The sequence below is a fragment of the Eutrigla gurnardus genome (genome assembly GCF_963514095.1).
Source record: "Eutrigla gurnardus genome assembly, chromosome: 11".
Taxonomy (NCBI): domain Eukaryota; kingdom Metazoa; phylum Chordata; class Actinopteri; order Perciformes; family Triglidae; genus Eutrigla; species Eutrigla gurnardus.
Window position 1 is genome coordinate 28,759,221 of NC_139925.1, and position 24,435 is coordinate 28,783,655.

General features: G+C 43.1%; 1 protein-coding gene across 1 annotated transcript in view; it reads right to left on the reverse strand.

Moving 5' to 3' along the window:
• entpd6 (ectonucleoside triphosphate diphosphohydrolase 6) overlaps window positions 1-24,435 on the reverse strand; it is a 31,221-nt gene that overhangs the window by 4,230 nt on the left and 2,556 nt on the right. Inside the window, exons 2-11 of the mRNA XM_084021660.1 lie at window positions 21,601-21,901; window positions 19,623-19,699; window positions 18,987-19,130; window positions 15,176-15,251; window positions 7,176-7,211; window positions 6,902-6,990; window positions 2,311-2,390; window positions 2,162-2,226; window positions 1,608-1,709; window positions 934-1,074 (exon numbers count right to left, since the gene is read on the reverse strand). Of these exons, the coding sequence (XP_083877786.1) occupies window positions 934-1,074; window positions 1,608-1,709; window positions 2,162-2,226; window positions 2,311-2,390; window positions 6,902-6,990; window positions 7,176-7,211; window positions 15,176-15,251; window positions 18,987-19,130; window positions 19,623-19,699; window positions 21,601-21,862 (1,072 nt within the window). The 5' untranslated portion in view covers window positions 21,863-21,901. The remainder of the gene's footprint in view (window positions 1-933; window positions 1,075-1,607; window positions 1,710-2,161; window positions 2,227-2,310; window positions 2,391-6,901; window positions 6,991-7,175; window positions 7,212-15,175; window positions 15,252-18,986; window positions 19,131-19,622; window positions 19,700-21,600; window positions 21,902-24,435) is intronic.

Genomic DNA, 24,435 nt, shown 5'->3' on the forward strand with positions numbered 1-24,435 from the left:
ACGTGTACCTCCCAAAAATCCTCGACGCGCGTCGAGGCGACGCAACACCAACGCAACAGCAACGCAGCGGCTTTGGCTATGATTGGTCTGCTAACTACATCCGCTGGAGACTGCTATCCGGTTTCCACTCGTAAACACCGCCATTTAAACTTTTAAAAGGCTACTTTTATTGTTTTCACCTCGTTTTATTGTTTGCACCTTCTCGCTTTTGCACAAAGAAATAAAACACCAAGTTCTGAAAAATTGTGGACGTTTAAAGCCGGAAAGTAAACAAATACGCTATAACGAAGCTTACGATGATATACGCCAAGAGTCTCGGTCGGTCGGTCAGTCTTTACAAAAACCATAGCGCCCTTTACCGGTGTGGCTTTGAATTGCATTTCGACACGTAAACCCAACGCAGAACCATCACGGTCTCCAAGCAACTGCGTGGCCGTTGCGTTGCCGTTGCGTGATCACTACGCGGAAGCATAATCAGGCCTTAAGTTGAAAGGGTCCATAAGGGTTAAATGTGTATTTTCATTTTTGAATTTTTTGGTTTATTATATTTTTCTGTATTATCCTGTTTCTTCACGTTCATCTTTAAAACACTTTTTTTGTGTATTTTTAATGTTTTTAAATCGTTTCAATGCCTTTTTCATTTTTATGTTTGTGGGTTTTAATAAAATGTTTTTCAGTATGTTTACGTTTTGTATGTTTTTTGGGTTTTCATTTGAATCGTTTTCCATCTGTGTTTATTATTTTGAAGTGTATTTTCTCATAGTTTCATCCACCAGTAAACCAAGATACTCAGAGTTAACGTGAATGTATGTCCTGCAGGCTTCTTGTACTTTTATTTTAAACTTTTTTGACAAACTCAGTTGCTCAATTTTCATGAACATTGCAGATTATTAATAATAAGAATGATTATTGGTATTATCGTTATGTCTATACCGATGACCCCGAGGTCGACGGCTCGGTCGTAGTAGTAGGAGAAGGCGTAAAAGTCCACGTCTGCTGCCTCCAACGCCCTCACCACCTTCCTGTACAGAACCTTCTCCACTTTGGTCAGACACGCCTCGTACACTGGCTCGCCTGAAACACACACACACACACACAAAATGAAAACAAATCAAGCGTAGCGTTAGTTCCGGCAGGCCACGACGTCAAGCTCTAACAGCTTAGCCGTCAGTACAGATCAGCTGATGGCTCAGCTGACTCTGCGCGTCCGCTCCCTATTGGTAAATTGCATTCAGAGCGGGGTATTTAAACTGCTCCTGCCCGACCCTCCGTCCTGCTTTCTCTGATAGCACTTCGCAACCCACCTCCACCCCAGCTCCTCCTGTCATTGTATTCATGTTGGCTGCTCTGCTCTGGGTTTTCTTTGCTGCTGCGCTCCCTGCTTATGCCGTTCATGATGGCTCATGAAGGGCAGGAAGGTGCTCTTCCTGCCTCAGGCTTTCCACGCGCAAGCAGGGAGTCCCAGAACAGTACCATACCGCCAAATAAAACTGTGCAAGAAATAAAGATTATTTTTGACAAAGTGGTCCTGACTGAACTACAAGTACATGCTCCCGCTGCATGATGGGTAACCACAACAAACAACTGAATCATTGTGTCAATCTCACCTGCCTTCTGTCCCTTCACAGTGTACACGACATCAGCATGCTCCCAGCTGCCCGAGGACTCTGGAGCAAGACAGGGGCTGACCAGCACAGTGCTGCCCTCTACTGCTCCACCAACGGATGGACACGCACGCACACACGCACACACGCACACACGCACGCACGCACACACGCACACGCACACACACACACACACACACACACACACACACACACACACACACACACACACACACACACACACACACAATGAAAACAACTTTAAACTCAGCAACAGAAATACAAAGTTCTACAACTGATGGAGACAAGAACTACAGAGAGACAGACAGACAGTCAGACGGTCAAACAGACAGACACACAGTCAGTCAGTATTTCTGGGCTGCAGCTTCTTCCAGCAGTTAAATCGCAGCAACAGCTGGCAGGCAAGGAATTAATCTTGCTGTGTTATTAAAAGATTAGATAATGGCTTATTTATCTGAGTGTGTGTGTGTGGGTGTGTTATAAAAGGCAGAGATGAAAGCAAACTGAAAAACAAGAGCATGAATAAAGGTACGTACGTGGCGAAGCGTCGATGCCTCCTAAGACGGCGAGACGAGCCGACATCAGACCGAGACCCAGATAACTGGAGACAACCGGAGTTAATGATTTATTCATCATTCATCAATGAGTCCATCTGGTGAATCTGTTGACCACAATCATACTGTACCTGTGAGCGTACACAGTGTGTGTCTTGTTGAACATCCCGAAGGACCTGATGTAGTCGATGGGCGACGTCTGGATGGTTTTCTGCTCACACCAACACAAACAAGGACTCAGAACTAGTTATGAAGATTACTTTATCACATCACATTTCAATATATCATATGCAATAGAACTTATTAGTTTTTCAAAATGTCCTTTATTAGTGCCACTTTTGATTTAGTGTTCACACCAAATGAGAAATTACTTTTTCACCAAGCATGATTGCAAACTATTTAAAGAGGAGTATTTGTGTCCTGAAATAACAGATGATGAGATGATCAGCGTTAAGGCTGGATTATGCTTCCGCGTAGTGATAACGCAACGGCAACGCAATGGCCACGCAGTTGCTTGGAGACCGTGATGGTTCTGCGTTGGGTTTACGTGTCGAAATGCAATTCAATGCCACACCGGTAAAGGGCGCTATGGTTTTTGTAAAGACTGACCGACCGACCGAGACTCTTGGCGTATATCGTCGTTAGCCTCGTTAACGTTATAGCGTATTTGTTTACTTTCCGGCTTTAAACGTCCACAATTTTTCAGAACTTGGTGTTTTATTTCAATAAAACGAGGTGAAAACAATAAAAGTAGCCTTTTAAAAGTTTAAATGGCGGTGTTTATGAGTGGAAACCGGATAGCGGTCTCCAGCGGATGTAGTTAGTGGACCAATCACAGCCGATGCCGCTGCGTTGGTGTTGCGTTGCTGTTGCGTCGCCTCGACGCGCGTCTAGGATTTTTGGGAGGCACACGTCAGGCCCTTGCGTTGACGTAAGGGTGGTCCGCAAGGATGTAAGGGGTCCGCAAGCCCCCTTGCGTTGTGTCGACACGGAAGCATAATCCAGCCTTTAAGATTCTCCTCCTGATGTCACTGACGTTGAGTCACAATACAAGTCTGTGGTCACCCAGAGCTCTACCATAGTAAACATGGGTATAACTGTATGTGTATAAGTCCTGCAGACAGACCTAAGGAAACATGAATTATTTACAAATCACCATCATTATGGCCTTAGTTCAGCATCCTTTTGATCAGTTTATCACAAATAAATCACAGCTAAATAGTTTATTTTGGGTTCATCCCGCTGTGGGAAATTATTCATGATTTTACTGATTGTATATTACTCTAACTGCTATTCTATTTGTTTTTAATCTGTGGCACAAGAATGTCCTGCAGGATATATAAAGTGCTATCTTAATTTATATACATAGATCAATTCTGACCAAATCACCTGATCTTCATCAGCTTGTCGATGAAGCCCATGTGATACAGTCAAAAGCTCCAGAAGCAAGCATCACAGGAGGAAGGAGCAGCCTGACCTACATAATAAAAAAGCCCCCTCCTCTCCTGATGTGAGGGTGTTTATTTGGGATTATTGTGGCATTTACAGATTAAAGCCTCTAAGATGGAGAGTCATCCTGGTAGTTTGACACACACACACACACACACACACACACAGAGAGGGAGAGAGAGAGAGAGAGGGGGGGGAGGGGGAGAGAGAGAGAGAGAGAGAGAGAGAGAGAGAGAGAGAGAGAGAGAGAGAGAGAGAGAGAGAGAGAGAGAGAGAGTCTTCCTCTCTCTACCAAACCTTCTGATGTGTGGCCATAGCATGACTGGCAGGAAATTGGTTAAGACAAAGATGGACACACACTTGAGTGGTTGAAGTCAGATGAACAGAGTGAACAAAAAGCAGAACTTGTCATTGAGAAAAGGTAACAAATCAGATATATTTTGGCAATACTCAGCATATTGCACTTCTGCGGTGTTGTTTTTATTCTCTCTACTTCACACTAAGGATGCACGATATTATTATTATTATTATTATTATTAAGGTATCGGCCGATATTGACGTTAAAATGTATTACACGCCGATATATTAAACCGATAAATAAAGACTTCTGCTTCCTTGATTAAATCAGATTAAAATCCAGAGGGTGCGAGGATTGCGTGCGCGATGCGTCACCTACTTCAACTTGCAGCAGAGCGAGAGAGAACTATGTCAGCGGTAGGGATGCAAATTATCGAGTAATTCATTAATCGTTGTTTCATCTTATCGATCGATTAATTGATAAGTGGCAATTCTTCTGAGAAGCTGAATTTCCCTCTGAATAGGTTCTATCTACTGTGTACGCAACATAAAGCGCTATCTTCCCTATGATATAAAGAAAAAATGCAAATCATATTTTGAATAATTTAATTTTAATGCATCAATTTGGTGAATTTTGAGATCCAAAATATGACATATCAATTACTGACCAATTTCTTACAAACTGCTGGTACTGATACAAATATTGACATACTAAATGGGGTTGAGGAGTTTAAGCATTCATGAAAAGATGAAAACAAAAATGACTTAAACACAGTGCTGAGCCTTTAAACTATTAGTTTATTATCATTAATATAAGTGGGTGACTATTCCTCAGCCTTCCTTGGTGTTTTGGTTTTGACTAAAGCCCCGTTCACATACGTCGCCACTCGCCCATCTCTGAGCGACAACTGTCAATGGAATGTGAATGTGTTCTAGCGGAATGTGGCCAGGACAGGCGATGCGATGTGGGCGGGGACAGAGATAAAATAACTTCAACTTTCTGCGATGCTAGTGAAGTGAGTACCAAGCGAGTACCAATCAGAATGTAGAATAGAGATGATTGACAGTTGACGTCAACAGAGAGTTCCACAGAGAGTTGCCGCTTGAAACTAGCCATCGGCGGCAGTGAATTTTTTTGCCAGCGAGTAGAATTCAGCGAGAAAGCAAGCGACGGCGAGTAGCGACGTATGTGAACGGGGCTATACGCGCACGCACTGTCGAACTCGTGCATGTGAGGGGGGGTCGTCGTGGGGGACGCTGAACGTTGATGAGCCATACCAGCCACGAGGATTTCCCCTTTTAATAAGCGCTGCTGCCCTCCTGTTTAGGCCTATCATTAGAGCCGCTAGTTAAAGGGATAGTTCGGAATTTTTTCAAAGTGAGCCGGTGTGTTTGAGACGTAAGACGCAAGTCGCAGTCGGCAACATTTGTTTGATCATATTCACTGAAGCCGACACTATGCGGCGAGTCAGAGGTAATGCCAAGCGCCCCTCAGGTGGAGACTGATTGTCCCACTGTGCACTTAGCAGGGAACGCGCACGCACGCTCGCCCACGCCGAACCTTTCCGCGGTGTGTGAGGCTCTGCAGGTGAGGTGGAGGTGTAAAGGTACAGACACACCAACTCCGGCAACGGACGTCAAGTCAACGGATCCCATTCATTGTCTATGTAGAGCAGGAGCTCCGCATGATGGATACAGCACGTCGAGTTGACGGCCCCGTCACTGTATGTGAATTTGCATAAAGTTCGATAGATTGAACTTAATGCAAATGAAGTCCGTCCAACGCAACGCGGCCGGCTCCAGAAACTTTGTTCAAACCATCAAACTAGGCAGTGTTGATCAAATATGGATCCAAATTCTGTTACTGCACTACACATTTCCCGCCTCAAATGTTTTCAGAAACATGCTATAGTGTGTTGTTTAACTGTAAAATTAGATCGTTTTTGGCCCGGCCGCCATGTTGGAAACGGCAGAGCGAAACTCAAGTCCCGCCCACTTCGCAGGACATCTATCCAATTGATCCAACTTGAACACAGAACCGCCCCCTCGCCGGTTCGTTCGGTGGTCCGTTGCGTCGACATCCGTCGCTGCCGGAGTTGGTGTGTCTGTACCATAATAAGCTGATTTGGGGGTTTGCTCCACTGATCTGTGAGCGTGAGCGTGCAGGGATGTTATTCATATTCATAGCACTGTTAACATATTTCACTTAAAAGAGTGCGTTAAATAGATAATGAGTTAATTATTTGGTAGAATATCAGTAAAAATGGTGATGCTGTGTGCTGTAGAACCTGTTAAAACATGTAGTTTAAAAATTTTTACTAGTGTACTCCATGGCGTTTTATCGATGAGAGAAGACATGGGCGCATTCACAGAATCTGGTGCACGCGCACTGACGAGCACTCGATGGGAGGGAGCCGAGGAGCTCGGTGGTAGAGAGGAGGCGCATGAGTGTTGGAAACATTAAAAATGTGACTTGATCTTCCAGACTTGCCGACTGCGACTTTAATTGTCCATTTGAAGAACCGTCATCTGTTACGAGTTTGTATATATTTATATATATCGGTATCGATATCGGTTATCGGCCAAATGAGTTGTAAAATATCGGCATATCGGATATCGGCAAAAAATCCAATATCGTGCATCCCTACTTCACACACAGCTGTTTTCTCATTGGCTGAGCTCTGAGAGCTGTTTTCTCATTGGCTGAGCTCTGAGAGCTGTTCTCTTATTGGCTGAGCTCTGAGAGGTCAGCGCCAACCAAAGTTGAATTAATCTGAACTTTGGTGGGAATTTAAAGCAATGTTACACGTCAATGGCAGTAGCACGGAACGCCTTGAACCTGGTTCGGAATCCATGAAGACACCAACCTGGTTCTATCCTGTGTGATCTAAATCAGCTGATCTGACATTGGGAGACCATCGTACCGACACTAATGTCACGTAGTCTGAACCAGGCGTTCCTGTCAGTCCGACTCACCTCGTCCTGAGGGCTGAAGGTGATCTGAGTCGACCCTCCCCCCAAATCCAACATCCCCACCGTGGCTGCGTCAGCACTGTGAAGATCACCTGGAGGTGTGTGTGTGTGTGTGTGTGTGTGGTGTGAGTGTGAGTGTGTGTGTGTGTGTGTGTGTGTGTGTGTGTGTGTGTGTGGGGGGGGGGGGGGGGGGGGGGGGGGGCGGGGGCGGGGGACAGAGCTACAGTAAAATCCAATAACAAGTAAATATCCGGTTCCACACACGTGTTATTCTCACCAGTGAGGAAGTTGATGGTGATCCAGGCAGAAATCCCTGAATAGGAAAAAAACTGTTGATTATTTCAATATTCATATTCAAATAAGCTTCACTGGCATGAATGTTTCAGGAACCATGTTCACTGTGTACATATTACAATGATGCAATCTTTACAATTGTTGATGCCGCTCAGCAACCATGACAGTTCATACTCATACGACACAGTGAGACAAAAGGAACCAATCAGGTTGATTATTTATTTAATACAAAAATTGTAAAATGTAGTGTGACTGTTACTTTAATATTGCCATACTTAGCTGTGATATAATCACAACATGCCACAGACTGAAGGGAGTTGTTGCTTATAGGGAAAATGGGTGGATGGACAATAAAAGATAAAATCAATAAAATGAAATAATCAAACTAAAGACATTGAGTTGAAGAAGTGTTTCAGATACATTATATTGCCAGAAGTATTCACTCACTAGGGCTGAACGATTTATCGTTTTCTGACCGAAATCGAGATTTCAGACAACGCGTGATCGCCAAAGCTGCGGTTTTTGCAGCGCTCCTGACTCCCCCAGGATCTGTTGTCAACTATTTTACACATGCCGTCTCCCGACCATCCTGCCAAGCTCACCAATCAGACTACTCGTGAACAGGTCACGCTTACCAATCAGTATTAACCTGCTCCGTATTTGTAATTAGTCAGAAATTACTTCAACTGGACCAGAAGCGGAGTTAGGGGATTTAATCGCCAAGAAAAACAGCACGTCCGTCATTTGGGAGTATTTCGGGTTTGAGGCTGCAGAAGTGCACCAGAAACGGGTACTGTGCAAAACCTGTCGCGCTAAAGTTGCAACATCCAGTGGAAACACAACCAATATATACCGGTGATATAATCTCCCGCGAGAGGGTGCATTTCACGGCAGGGGCGCTGATTACGGCACAACACCAGCACTTGAAAAATCACCACAGACATTTGCATGACGCGTGCATGACGAAAAAGTCCGGTAAAAAGTCCGGTGACTATGATGATCAGGCCCACTGTAGCAAACAGACTACAATTACAGCATCTTTTGCCAGTGTAACTCTGTACGATAAGAGCAGCGGAAGACACCGGAAAGACGGATTTAAAAACCTCCTCCGCACGCTGGACAGAAGATATACGATTCCCTCCCGCACCGACTTCTAACAGGTTGCCGTCCCACAGCTATACGCGGAGTGTAAAGAAAAAGTGGTAAGCCATAAATGAATGACCCACCTATTTTAATCCATCCATCCATCCATCCATTTTCTACCGCTTATCCTGTATTCAGGGTCACGGGGGGGGGGGGGGGGCTGGAGCCGATCCCAGCTATCATTGGGCGAAGGCAGGGTACACCCTGGACAGGACGCCAGTCTATCACAGGGCCGACATGTAGAGACACACAACCATTCACTCTCACATTCACACCTACGGGCAATTTAGAGTTATCAATTTACCTATCCCCATCCTGCATGTCTTTGGACTGTGGGAGGAAGCCGTAGAACCCGGAGAGAACCCACGCTTACACGGGGAGAACATGCAAACTCCACACAGAAGGAACCCGGGCCGACCCGGGAATCGAACCCGGGACCCTCTTGCTGTGAGGCGACAGTGCTACCCACTACACCACCGTGCAGCCCCTTCATATTTTTTAGAAGGGTCATTTGATTTCAATAACAGTTTTTGTATTTGATTTACAATTAAATTATTACAGTTAAGGATTTTTGCACATTTTAAGACAGTCAAAGATGGCTCTTTTAGTTCATTTGTAATAACTGCCATTGGTCAAGGACTTTAAAGAATGAACATGCATGTTTCTTGTTAATAAATTCATTTGGAAGCAATTTTTAACTTTAGTCCTTGCATTAGAGTAATAGCATTCAATGTTTTAATGTTACTGTACATTGTGAATATTGCACTGAAGCTTGATTTGAAGGAAATCGTGAATCAAATCGAAATCGCAATATCTGTCAGAAAAATCGCAATTAGATCTTTTCCCAAAATCGTTCAGCCCTATCACTCACCCATCCAAATAATTTAAATCAGGTGTTGAATGACTTCCATGGCCACAGGTGTATAAAAGCAAGCATGTAGGCATGCAGACTGTTTCTACAAACATTTGTGAAAGTACTGTGATAGGATGCCACCTGTGCAACAAGTCCAGTCGTGACATTTCCTCACTCCTAAATATTCCACAGTCAACTGTCAGTGGGATTATAACAAAGTGGAAGCGATTGGGAACGACAGCAACTCAGCCAAGAAGTGCTAGACCACGTAAAATGACGGAGCGGGGTCCCGTGGATAGTGCACAGAGGTCACCAACTTTCTGCAGTCAATCGCTACAGACCTCACAACTTCATGTGGCCTTCAAATTAGCTCAAGAACAGTGTAGAGAGCTTCATGGAATGGGTTTCCATGGCGATCAGCTGCATCCAAGCCATACATCAGCAAGTGCAATGCAAAGCGTCGGATGCAGTGGTGTAAAGTACGTCGCCACTGGACTCTAGAGCAGTGGAGACACCTTCTCTGGAGTGACCAATCACGCTTCTCCATCGTGCAATCTGATGGACAAGTCTGGGTTTGGCGGTTGCCAGGACAACGGTACTTGTCTGACTGCATTGTGCCACGTGTAAAGTTTGGTGGAGGGGGATTATGGTGTGGGGTGTTTTTCAGGAGCTGGGCTTGGCCCCTTAGTTCCACTCTGAATGCTTCAGCATACCAAGAGATGTTGGCCAATTCCATGCTCCCAACTTTGTAGAACAGTTTGGGGATGGCCCCTTCCTGTTCCAACATGACTGTGTACCAGTGCACAAAGCAAGGTCCATAAAGACATGGATGAGAGAGTTTGGTGTGGATGAACCTGACTGGCCTGCACAGAGTCCTGAACACAACCCGATAGAACACCTTTGGGATGAGTAAGTGTGGAGACTGAGAGCCAGGCCTTCCCGTCCAACATCAGTGTGTGACCTCACAGATATGCTTCTGGAAGAATGGTCAAAAAGTCCCATAAACACACTCCTAAACCTTGTAGGATGCCTTCCAGAAGAGTTGAAGCTGTTATAGCTGCAAAGGGTGGACCGACGTCATATTAAACCCTATCCATTAAGAATGGGATGTCACTTAAAGGCATGGTTCGGAATTTTGGACATAAGACCTATTTTCCAAGTGAGCCGGTGTGTTCGAGACGTCTGGAGACGTTTTCAAGAAATTTCATTCAGTTCTTCTAGTTGCCGAGTTCACTTATGCTATGGCTAGCGCAAGTCAATGGTTCTCGCTAGACAGGCATTAAAAACAGTCTTGCCCACTCCACAGTGCAGCCGAGGCAAATCAATTAAAACACTAGACTGTTGATGTACATATCTGTGTTGATAGAATAATATTTGAAACAAAACTAACCTCGCATCCCATGAATCATCCATTTTTTGAGGGACTAGTTTGTCAGCAGCAGCGGAATTTTACTTTGCTCCGTCGGACTCAAAACTCTAAGACACGCCGCCCGAAATACTGCCCGTAAATAGGCAATCGAACCGGGCCAAACTGTCGGCACTTATACCCCCAAGGCTGTCTGAAAAGCCCTCCGAGCTCACTCAAACACCAGGCAGCCCACGGCCACGCAAAGCCACAATTACGCACCGCGAACCCGGACCACTGCCCCACCCGGAGAACCGTAAACCCTCGGACGCATTGCGGGGATTCCCTCCGGTAAATAGACACATGAACACCGACAAATAGTCGGCCTCGTGCCCTCAGAGCTGGGTGAAAAGCCCTTGGACCGCAAACCAACACCGGGCAGCGGCCGGCTCCGCGAATCCACACATGCAGACTCTCTGTCGGACTCAAAACTCTAAGATGCGCCGCCCGAAATACTGCCTGTAAATAGGCAATCAAACCAGGACGAATTGTCGGGCCTCGTGCCCTCAGAGCTGGGTGAAAAGCGCTTGGACCTCACGCAAACACCGGGCAGCCCACGGCCACGCGAACCCACAATTACGCACCGCGAACCCGGACCACTGCTCCGTCCGTAGACCCGTAAACCCTCGGACGCGTTGCGGGGGATTCCCTCCTGGCACCACCAGTCTCCGTTTGTTCGGTCCCGGTTCTCAGCTCCAGCGGGGGCTATCTAGGTCTCCACAGACGCTCGTTCACGTTCTGCCCTTTAAGCATCCCTCTCGCGCAATTCTTCCTCTGTATATTCAGGCTCGTACAGGTACAGTTGGGTTTGGGTGGAAAAAAACATCTCATCAGAGTCTTCAAAAGTTTCAGTATATTCTCCAAAAGTGTCCATTTCTGTGAGATTGAAGAAACTAGCACTGCAGGCTACTCTGCGTCTGTAGCAATGACAGCAGGTAAACAAACTATTATAGAACCGGTAACTTATAAGTGCTAGGTGATATCAGTCCGCCGCTGCCATAGCCTACTAGGAAGTATGACACGCTGCTGCTGCTGAGACAGAAATCCTTAAAAATGCAAGGTTGGTTTTATTTAAAATATTCTATCAACACATATGTACATCGATAGTCTGCCGTTACAATGGATTTGCCTCAGGTGCACTGTGGAGTGGGCAAGACTGTTTTTAATGCCATGCTAGCTAAGAATGATTGACTTGCGATAGCCATAGCATAAGCGAACTCGGCAACTAGAAGAACTGAATGAAATTTCTTGAAAACTTCTCCAGACTTCTCGAACACACCGGCTCGCTTGGAAAATAGGTCTTATGTCCAAAATTCTGAACTATCCCTTTAAGTTCATATGCGAGTCAAGGTAGGTGAGCACATACTTTTGGCAATATAGTGTATAAAGTCAAGAAACACTGACGCGTACTATTTTGTCTTTAACCTCTGTCATGCTTGTTTGAATCTGCTCTTTTTTTCCTTACGTCAATCAAATCTAAATGTCAATAAGAACAAATACTGCCAACGGACTCAACTGTTCAACTCATTGAACGTGTTCACACAGAGGAGAAGTCTGATGAAGCAGCATGGAGCTGAAGATCTAAAGTGAGATATGTTGGATCTCACTGAGGATCTGCGTATTCAGGTCAACTCAAAGACAACATTAGTGTGTGCCACTCAGTTACATGCATTAGAACCTTTTACCAGCGACCTCTGATCCCGTCAGCATGCAGCACTGGATGATTACAGGGCCTGATAGAAAGTGTATCATAGGAGCTTAAACATTAAACTCTAAGAAGCTATTTCCAAACAAAACAAATAAGTGTGGCTGGAGAGAGACTCGGCTTTGGGTCAGGAAGCTAAACACCGGCACTTAGCACCCCGCCGCCCCCTGCATTAACAATAAGTTGCCTCCATTCAGGGCGCTAATCTGGGCAAGGGATAAGCAGCATCCAGAACCAGAGTATGGGAGCGATAATAAGGCTGATGGAAGCTTGTCAGACTCCTGAAAGGGAGCAGGAATCTGTCCATTAGAGAAAAGTGGAGAGGGATAAGAAGTTAATTCAGTAATCATTAAAAGACATTTATGATCCCACTCAGGGGGAAGGAGAAAAAATTTCAGCCTCAGGAATCAACAGGGAAGATAATCATCCTCCCTCCCACCCCCCTTCAAGATTAAGTGGGACATTATCCCACATGGCCATAATTGCTTGTATGAACTACTTTAAAAAGGATTGGATTATAAGTGGACGAGCGTTTAAAATACAGGACATTCATGTGACTCCCTCTATATCTATATCTATATTTATGTGTACACACACACACACACACAGAAACTACAGTGGTATTAGTGCAGCATTGTGATGTACAGATGAAGAAAGGTCAACCAGGAGCCAACATCTGGCAGTGGAGGGGTTCACATCTGGAACCATTTAATAATAAACGATGCAGGAATACTTTTTTTAAACTATTAACTCAGTCACATGACCTGCAAACACCTGCGATTCACAACAGGTTCTTACAGAGCAGATCCATGAAAACGCCATCGCCGAAGGTCTTCACACCACGCTAACTCGTCTAGTAGGGAGGGGAGGCCAAGTATCGATGTTCTATTATATAAACAACTAATATTGCAAATTCAAGTTTAACCTTTTGGTAACAATTGCGTTGTGAGCTGGTAGAATACATTTGCAAGTGGCCCAATATTTTATAGCCACATACATATGTGACGTTACAGCAGTGAGACATTACAAGCATAAGGTATTATAGACTGTATGTAAGAAGTGGACGTTGTCATGGTGACATCTCCCAATCGTTCTGAAGCTTCGAATTCGGCATTTTGGCCATTGAATGTTTGCACCCAGTGAAGGAAGTGACCATATTTGGACTGTGGAGGAGCGACGGGTGGATCTGATGAACTCAAGTGGCAGAGCAGTACCCTTACTGGATCTGGATCCATCTGGATTCTGGTGTGAAGTTGTTAACAAACTTAGCTTCATATAATTCAAGGTCAACTTAAAGTGTTAAAGTCATCTTAGTAGCTAAATGCATTGGTAGCGTGGTAGCAACCTGTCAATCAGCAGCTTAGGTACCCTTAAGCATCCCCTGCTTTCTGGTCTGTTGGACTCTAAATGGACCATAATATAGTAAATGAACATCATGCTGGATTGAAGAAGACTTGAAACTATATGAAGTATCATCATCATGCTTTTAACTCATCACTTCAGCTGATCCATCAACTGAAAATCTGCTTCAACTCAGAGATGATGCACAGTAGTTTATATAAATGGTTCATGTTTGACTCCATTGTGTTTAAAGCCAAATCACCAGTGTGGTTTGTCTCCAGCTTCACGTCATTTATAATATTGTTTAATCCTCCATATTGGTGGTTTTCGTTGGGGAAATCAGAGTGGGACCTCTGAGGAGGAGGAAAATCATGTGAGCGGCTTCACGGATTAAACAAATGAAAAGATGAAGAGATGTAGAGATGCACAAAGTCTCTGTAATCTAATAAACGTATAAAGGGATGAGGATCATGTTCAGGATGAGACCTTATGAGGGGTCAGCTCTCTGCAGCCACAGACCAGAACCACCGCCTCGCTGCCCTTCAGTTCATCCTTGAGTCCAGGTATACGTTTGTGCCAACATGTGTCTTGCTAGATCCAGTGAATACAGGTCGGTGAAACTCACCTCTGGATGATGTCATGAACCCAGACAGGATGGTGTTTGGGTTCCTGGTGGATCTGGGACTTCAACATGTACAAAGCAGCACTAGTGTTGATTTCAGCCATGATGCATGAAACCTTGTTGGTGTCTACATGGAGGTAAGCCCTGGCTGGCGTAACTGGCACGAGTGATGCAAATAAACACAAATTATTCCCCCGGTCAAACTCACACTAGGCTAGGCGAAAATTTGCCTGTTATCATTGAAATTTGTGTGAAATTTTCAGAATTAGCATTTTTTACTTAATTTTTGTGAGGTTACAATGACCTTTTTTACCTCCAAAGTCTGATAAGTTGCCAAGTTTGAAGACATAATATATATCCAGTCACAGCTGTTGCGACCATAGAGACACAAAAAAACAATAATGGACCATTTAGCTGTTTTTACATGGTGGTTTTATCTAATAAGATATTTTCACTCACTTCATCTCGCTTCGATCATTCTTTTATTGCAGCAAAATGTGTTTGTCAGTTGAGCAGACAGACTGACCAATCTTTGTTTGGACCGACTTCCTGTCAATCCCAATGACCCTTGACCATGCCAGAAAAAACTCAAGACCATCTAGTGGACTGACGAAGCAATTGTTACCAAAAGGTTTATTTCGATATTGATAGTTTCTATATGGCCAAGAGAAATATCGCGATTTGATTGACGAGGTTCCACCAGCTGGTCTCTAAAGTTTTTACACACACTGTCTATCCCTGAGATGTTGAGGAACATTTCTTGCATGGGTTCACGCATGATGGTCAAGGCAGTTTTATCTATAGAGCACAACTTTCCTGCATATTAATATTCCTGCAATGATATTTGTGAAAAGAACACACAACACACTGATATTACACAAATATACATCAGAGCTGCTTTAAAGACTTCGTACCTTCATCAGTGCCGTCCATGATAGACACACAGTCATCTCTGGACAGAAAGGGAGACTCCACAAACAGCTCCCTCACCTGCACACAAACAGAAGCACAGTGGGCCTCATTTATCAATCTTGCGTGAAAACGGGCGCAGATCTGAGCGCAGATTTGGTCTTACGACAGGACACACGTGCGATTTATGAAACGTTCGTATCTGACCAATCTCAGCGTACGAATGAGCGGGCCTTGATAAATGCGGCGGCTGAATTCGATCGTCATTAACATGTTACGCCCATAAATATTCCTGTTTCGGAGGCCTCGCCCACTGAGGTCAAACATGGAGAGACGAAACATGGGTAAGAAAAGAAACTTTTCTGACACGGAGATCGGCATCCTGACATCGGAGGTGGAACACAACAAGACAGTGCTTTTTGGCAGCCTGAAGGGTGGCATAAAAGGGGCTCACAAAAACGCTGTCTGGAAAAAGATAACGGAGGCAGTCAACAGCGTTGCCGTAGAGGAACGGACTCCAGCTGAGGTTTGAATATAATTAACAATAACTTAACCCATGCCTAACGACTTAAATGAATCTTTTCATCCGCAGCCTAAAAGCTTATGTCTGCTAACTGATCAAAACTATTCTTTACATTTAGGTCAAGAAAAAATGGTCGGATATGAAGCTGGCCACCAAGAAACGCGTTGCTGCGTTTAAACGCAGCATCAGGCAGACTGGAGGAGGCCAAACAGACTCCAGTCTGATCTTGACGGGGACGGAGGAAAAAATAGCCTCCTTAATTGGGTCGGAGTCGATCTGTGGCATAAGTGGTGGAGATGACACAGACGCACTCGCAGCAGACCCAGAGCAGAATGGTAACCAACAACCCCCTTTTGCTTGCATTAAAAAAATCAGACTGTACACCATTTCTTACAAATAATTAGGCTTACACATGTTACATGGGTGACATTTTTATTGTATTAAATATTTCAGAGCCAGGCACCAGCATGATGTCAGCCAGATCTGCTCCCCAGAGCAGTCCCACTACTGCCGAGTGTGAGCGTGTGCCCTCGGCCCCCCGTGCTGCGCCCAGACCGAACCTGATCACGGCAGAGGTCCTGGAGAGACAAGGGGAGATATGCAGGTTATTGGCCTCAGTCGTCGGCGCACTTGACGCAATTAATGAGACACTAAAAGAAATCAATGAAAAGCCATATATAAAATGTTTAAATGACTAAATGTTGTCTGTGTTTAGTATGCCTTTAGCCAATTCCACCAACAATACTTCACATTACTGATTCATACTGCAGAGCATTTGCAAGAGTTTAAGGTATACTTTACGTTTTAAAAGCGACAAATGAGGTCCTGTCTCCTCCGTATAGCCCGCTGTGGAGGCTGTGCGGGCCACGGCTCCATGGGCATGGGCTCATCTGGCTGCGCCGACACATCGAAGGGCACTCCATTCAAAAGAAAATGTTTTCGTTTTAATAATCCGTTTTGATCTGTTCTAAATATGTGACTGCTTATGCTTAATGACAGCTGAGGTTTGTTCATTATTTTACGCCAGATTTTGCTGTGCTGCACCGCAAATCCACAGACTCGAATTTGCGTACACGAGCTCAGACCTGACGTGAGATCTGATCGCAGCTTCCGCTTACGTCCAAATTGATAAATGCCGAAGTTTGCGTGGAAATGGTCGTACGCACGGTTTTCGGTCGTACGTTCGTTTGATAAATGAGGCCCAGTGTGTTTAGCTTTAACTGATCGACTGGTAATTGATTAACTTAACACCAAACCCCTCTCTGTCCATCGGTAACTTCCTGGTGAACTTTAAATATGCCCACAGGGGGTCTCCAGCCGGTTTGCACTCACACTGCTCCACCCAAACGGGCCTCGGCCCGATTTCCTGTTGTCCATACGTCATCACGTTGTATACGACACACGCATGGCTTGATGTTGTTTTCAAGAAGTGCCGTTTCGAAGTCATCACAAGAGAGAACAAAACCGAGAACATGACTGAAACTTAACTGACAAGTCTGTCAAATATTTCTGGTAAACACTTGGATTGTGGATCAGTGCATGTGGACAGAGCGGCATTTTTATTATTAAAGTATCGGTCTGGTTCCGCTAGGTACCGCTCAAGCCCGACCCAGAATCCCGCTGTGTCCTACACACTTATCAACAGTACGGAACAGAGCACTCACACTGGCCAAACAATCCGGACTTAGGGACCGCCTGGGCGCGGTCCGGTTGGTGTAGTGGGAGTGCGCCCTGAGAGACTTATTACCATTGGCTGAATTAAAAGGTGACACTGATTATAGGGACTACAATTTTCACCATTTTCAGGAAATTCTAGATGTTAGAATAAATATTTTGTACTTAAAAGTCATGAGGTGCATTACATATCTCACTGTTTATGTATTACTATATTTGAATATAATTATATCTATAATAATGTTCGTATCCGATCTCCGTGTAATCAGCTCTGTGGTTGGCTGATTTGGGAACAGTCTGATAATGAGGGCACAGCTTCAGTTTAAATCCCATTCTGGCTCCCTGGGGTTGTCCTGTTATTACTAATAACCTCAGAGCTTTAATAAACCATTTCTTTTTTGGACAGGACCATGACGATGATGATGATGATGATGATGATGTTATCATTATTATAACACAGTCGTTCATATGATTGATCATTTATTGACTGATAAGTTCACAAGGGATGTTTGATTGGATCTTTAACTAAAACTGCCTCAAAAAGAGTATGTTTATTACATTTTTACATATTATCATGTATTATTTGGCTTTGAAATGTAATTCAATACTTGTGTCATTTTCAAGAACTCATTAATCTTATATGTATTTATTCCTATTTTGTAGTTAATTAACTTTATTTTATTGTTCACTCATTATCAATTATTTGGCATACTCTGATACTTAATTAAAAACGTTTTATTTGATTTGTGACACACTGAATGTCATAAACATAATATGCTGAGAAAAAAAAATGAAGACATGATATGGAAGGTGTTACTTTATTAGTTACATTCAGCAGCTGCCGACAACATAAAAATGCCACTCACTTTATTGGAAGTGCATTTTAACAGCAGCGTCTGCTTCCTACGAGCTGCTGGGACTTGCTCTGTAAGTTTGACTGCTGTGCTGCGACTCCAAATGTTTCTTCAAATTAGATGTAGTGTTTTTGTAGCTGTTTTGCCACCAGCACAGAGTACAACAAACATTAATATCGCCATCTTTAGCTGACACAAACTCAAAATAGTGACTGTATTTCCAGCTAGCGAACATGCATCTCTCTCCTCCTCCATTGTTGTTTATGTGTGTGTGCGTAGCCGAGTTGTGAACGGTCCTCGTGCTGAAAACGTGACTTGTCTCATAGGCTACATGCCTTCACTCCCAGAGACGCAAGAAGAAAGCTGATATATTTTGATGTGTCTCCGTGAGCCTAAAACGGCTGGCTTTGTTCGATTCACGAGACTCGCAGCTTTCAAATGATGTATAATATGACGCAGATGCATTCAAAATAATATGCGATTAAACGGAATGAATGCCAAACGAGTGAAAAACGACCCGACATGGGGCCGGTGAAAGCAGACAGGTTAAGGAAAATGACAAACATAGTAACGAACAGTGATCGCTGCAAACGGTCCCCCCATCAGACTGCTGCCAGTGTGGATCAGTACGGGTATAGATCTGTCCTCTGCCCACTAAGGATCAGGTATGTTTTATTTTTAAATTCATTCCATGCAGGTTACAGGTCTGTATTGGATCTGAAGACCTTGTCTGACAATAAACGTTAGCGTGTGTGTGTGTCTCACCCTGTCTAGGAGGTGCTTGGATTTCTCTCCAGGCAGGAGGCGGAGCCCGGCAGTGGCCTTCAGGACCACAGGGGTGCTGGACCAGCTGGAGGGGGGGACGGTGGACTTTGCCACCTTCAGAAGCTCCACGATTCCCTCTGTACACTGGACACATAAGAGGGCACAGAGAGGAAAGGTCACAGAAGAGGTGAGTTACAGGGCGCTACTTCTCTCTACGGAGCCCCGTTTTTAGCTTCTATTCCTAGTCAAAGTAGTGTTAACGTGGAGCGTCATCATACCAAAACTGTGATACCAAACAAAAACACAGAAGTTGATGAGGGAAAGCTGAAGAAGGACTCCACGGTAAGTGAAGAAGAATCTGTGTTGAGTTGAAGTGGTGTTTGTGAACTTTTCCGACTTCTCCTTTCTGTCCACTTCACGTTAGAAAGAAGACTTTGACACGTGCTCTTTGTGGATTATGTGTTGATGAATTACAGGAGATTAATTACCCATTCATTTTCTGGTGGTCAACTCATTTTGTATCTGATTTAGTTTAGAAATGGAGCAAGGGGCCATCCAAGCCGGTCTTCTGTTGTACCCAGAAACAATATAAGATTTTATTTAGCAGGTAGATGAAGTAGTTGCTGTTAACCTGACCTTCTCTGGATCGTCAGCGTACGCAGACAGCCCAGGTTTGATGGCTCTGAACGTCTCGTGGGCCAGTTTGGGAGCTTCTGCAGGAAATAATGATAAAAACATAAAACTCACATGTCTAAGCTTCAGCGGAGAGGGAGAATAAAGACATCCGTTTGAATCAGATATGGTGAAAGTAAGGCAATAAGTCCTGATGCCTTAGTGTTTTACAAGCACGTTTAATTTAATGCCATCTTTCTCACTCACTGACTCTGGAACTGTTCCTATATTTGAGCTGTCATTAAGCTCTTAATGACAATCCCAGTCTGTATAACTAACAGGTGCTGCCATTAGTCCGGTTAGCTCTGATGCTAACAAAGGAGCCAAAACGGCACTCAGCCTGTGTGATTTAGCTTAGCAGTAAATGCGATAACGAAGGCATTTGGCCGAGTTCTGCAGGAAACTTTCTCTAAGCCTAATAAACCAAAAACCTCTAAAACGCACTAATGAGTTTGTGTCCATTTTGAGTCTGGCAGCAGCTCCACAGCAGAGCAGGACTTACAGGCTGAAAGCTCCTCTTGTCTGTTGGGACTCACATCTGGTAATTAATGTTCAGGGTCAACGTGTGTGGATTTTAAATACACTAAAAGCACTTCAGTGAGGAACGCTGCGTAAACCTTTACAATTTAATCTGAAAGGATCCATACAGAGGTTTAACTTCCAAATATCCTGTTTCATATCAACCTCTGTTCCAAATATTAGTATCTGATCTAACTATCAGACCAGACCCAAGACCAGAACCATAACAAATTAAGCAGAGAAGTCAACTACAGGCACCAGAGAGAATTGCTGTATTCATCACCGTTCTCTAATTGAGAGGTATTTGAATGGAATTTGGTAGCAACAGGGCATGAGAGAAAATACATTAATATTCATCATCAATTCTAAACCTATACACAGACTGATACTAAACTGCCAGATACGTGAAAGGAGTTGGGTGTGGACTCATTAGTTACAACAGCAACAGGAAATTCCAATTTGAACTAATGACGGAATTAAAGAAAATGCATCAATATTTTTCATCAATGTTCAACCTATGTAAAGACTGATATTAAATTGGCAGATGTTTGAATGGAGTTCGGCATGGAATCACAAAAGTTGCTGTTTACCGCAACGGACATTAAAGGTGCTATTATAACGTTGATAACATCCAGCCACTAGATGTCGCACTCGCAGTCCACCCTTCCATCGCATTCACGATACACCACAGCTGTTGCTCGAAGTGCATGCGCCCTCAATGGGTTGCCAGTTCGTTGCACAACCTGCATTTTCGTGGTTGAGTGGAGTGACTCTCAGACAGACTCATGTCCAGTGATGAATCTTTCGTGGTATGAATTCATTGTGCAACATGTAGCTATACATTTGTTACTTTGTGCGGTGGTGTGAGGTACCGAAATGCCGCCCGCTTACAGTCAATCTAATTTTTCCGTTTTTTCCACACTAACTGGTAACCCCAAAGACTCTTGACCCCTGACTACGCAGAGATACCACGTGATACCCATGCCGTTATTTTATTGGCTCACAAGCCTTGCTAGAAGCCGCAGCCACACATCACACATCTACACAGGTAAACAAAACATTAATTTTGGACCTGTCAAATTTTTTTTTTAATGTTTAATTCACTATCAAAAAAATGTTTTCACAAGAAGTCATTCTGCACCTTTCTAAAAGCTCTATGGATTTTTTAAATTATTCTTTAAAATAAAAATATTATCTAACTATTTGAATTATTAAATTATTTTAATTTGAGCTAAAACAGCTGCATCTTGGGCTTAACTGAGCCTGTTGGAGGAATTTAGAATATTCACCAACATTCCACATCACCGTTTGCCTACAAGCAAACTGATCTTAAATTGGCAGATATTTGAATGGAGTTTGGTATGAAATCACATAAGTTGCTCTGTTTACTGCAACAGGACATTTACAGCTCCCACTACTTTACCATTGTTCTCAATCTGGAACTTGAAAATGTGGATTCTGGTCCCAGTGCTCCCAGCGTCGAACATGATGCCATACTGGAACCTCTGTCCAGCAGCAGCAAAGGCGGGCCGATCGTCTGTGAGCTTGTCCGAGCCAGGCCCGTGGTGGGCAGGTAGTCTGTAGGCTTCAGGCTTTTTGGCGGTGTAGTGACGCTTCACGAACATCAGATAGGCAAGCAAGCAGCTCACAAAGAGGAACACTCCGGCCAGCTTTGGTCTCTTCATCACGACTCATTCTGTGGGGAGCTATAAAAACTGCATCGTCTGTTGGAAGATTTAAAAAACACACACACTTCTCATCATTCAAGGGTTTTAGTTGGCTGAAAATGGCTTCTGGGAAACAAAATGTAAATCTGTTTTTCAAATTTTCATTCATTTTTTATCAAGGACAACATTTCAATGCTGCTTGGATCTTCGTCAGGTCGGAATCAAAGTTGTGGCTTGGAGCAGTGTGCAGGCGTTATTCACCCTTTTTTCAGAATGATGCTGTACTGATAGCCTGGCACCTTCGTGATGTGCATATAATTCACTCTGCTTTTATTTAAACTGACAATAAATTGACAAAAATCTGAATGGACTTTGGTTTGGATTCATGTATGTTGCTCTGATAAGTACGGCGCTGTCACTATAGCAATATATTCACACACTGTTTGAAGTACAACTTTATTTGGAAATGTCCAAAGGTTAAAAACATCTAGTTATCAGTCGTAGCGCCCAAGTTTAAAAAAAAAGGAATGCTATTTGAATGGAGGTTGGTATAGATTCACGTTACTAGCTCTGATTACTGAGTAACTGCTACCATTGCAACACTATATCCATATTTATATGAATATGGTGTTTAGAGGTGGGTCATTCCGTGTCATTTCATCAAATGCCTCCCACCTGACCATCTCAGAATGTCCAAAGACACACTTGTTAATAGGACTAATCCAAAATATTAGGTCTCTACTGTCAACAGTTTTCTCATGAAACGTCATTGAATGAAGGGTAGTTTAGACGGTTTTTGGCATCATACTCTGAAAAGCCATTTTTAAACGACATTATCTGGAAAACTATCTCACCTGTGGCCTTCAAAATTTCTACAGTGTATATCTGTTACTAATCTCCTCCAGACATGGAATATCAGGGGTGTAGCTCAATGATAACCTAGTATGGTAGGTACTTAAAATGAGGCTTGTTGAAATAAAGTAGTACATTTGAAGAGTGGCCTAGCTCCCATTTTTACAGATAAAAGACTTCTATCATTTCTGCCTCTATCTCTGGTGTTAGCTTAAACATTCTACAAAATATGGTCTCTCTTAGATTATTACTTTCACAGATATTAAGGCTCAAAAATGGAAGTTAACACATCTTTGCCCAACTTCAGAGTCAAATTCCAAAAAACTGACAACACGTATCTGGTCCAAACTTACTTTATTTGAAAGATCATATTCTTGTTAAAATCATATTAAAAAATCAGGAGGGTGTTTTGCCTCATTTTGTCGCAGTGATTTTTTTAAAATCCTGATATTGGTGGGGTTTTTGTGGCTGGTTTTGGTATTGCATGTCCTAATAGCCTAGCAGTAAACATCACAGGAGGGCAATTCAAATGTGTTTTTTACCATTTACCAAAGACTTACATGTGACTAAATGCTACTGATAAATTTAGCCTTACGAAAACATTCAAATGTAGCACAGTTGTACAGGCAATAAGTCCTTGAATGTGAGTTAAACATGCTGAAAGCAGCTTTTAATGTCTTAAACCATGAACAAACATAGCATAATATTGAAGACTGTACATTTTGTCATACTGTAAGTATATAAATTACACAACCAAATCAAATAATAATCTTAATTTGAGCATGAGATTTTACATTACAGTACAAAAGTCTCCAAAGTTTGATATTGAATAACAGTTTGTCTCTATGCTCACTAGGGCTGTTCGATTAATCGATTTTAAATCGTAATCGCGATTATGTATTTAGAACGATGTTAAAACGTGAAACTCGTAAAATCGATTTTTCACACACCTCTACCTCCTTCATGGGTTACATTATTATTTAGCATGCAAAGACCCAGTTTAGTTTAATTAGAAAATGTCTTGTTTTATTTAATTGGAAATATAACTTACTGTATGTTTGCAAGTGCTGATTTGCTGATTTTTTTCTTATATTTTTTCAAACTTTATTTATTTTACAAAAAGAGTTTTGCACTTTATTCATTCATTTTTTGTTTAATAAGAGCAAATTGCATTTAAAGCCCAATGGGGGAAATGTTCAATAAAAAAGCAGCATATTTGAAATAATTTCTTTGCCTTTTGTCATTTCACAAAATAATCGTAATCGTAATCGAAAATCGGATTTTGAGAGAACAAAATCGAGATTTTATTTTTAGGCAAAATCGAACAGCCCTAATGCTCACTATGAGGGATCACACATTTTTCATCTTTTAGATCCAATTCCTTCGTCACATTCATTAATTTGTCAGTCACTTTACAAATTGTCTAATGTACATCTCTGCTCTGTTGTGCTCATCTTTTTTGATGGCATACATGCGCCCAGTTTCTGTAGAGGGAACGTCAAATCTTGCAATTCTATGCTGCAGTGGGACATTGCACATGTCTTCTCTTCTTGGCCAGTAGAAACTCTTGGTAGGGTCATGTGGGTGCATGAACTGAACCAGTACATCTTCATCTTCATCTGAAACATCTCTGATACTTCCTATCCACCATTTCTGATCATAACTCACATATTGTCTCATAGTGAGCATAGAGACAAACTGTTATTCAATATCAAACTTTGGAGACTTTTCTACTGTAA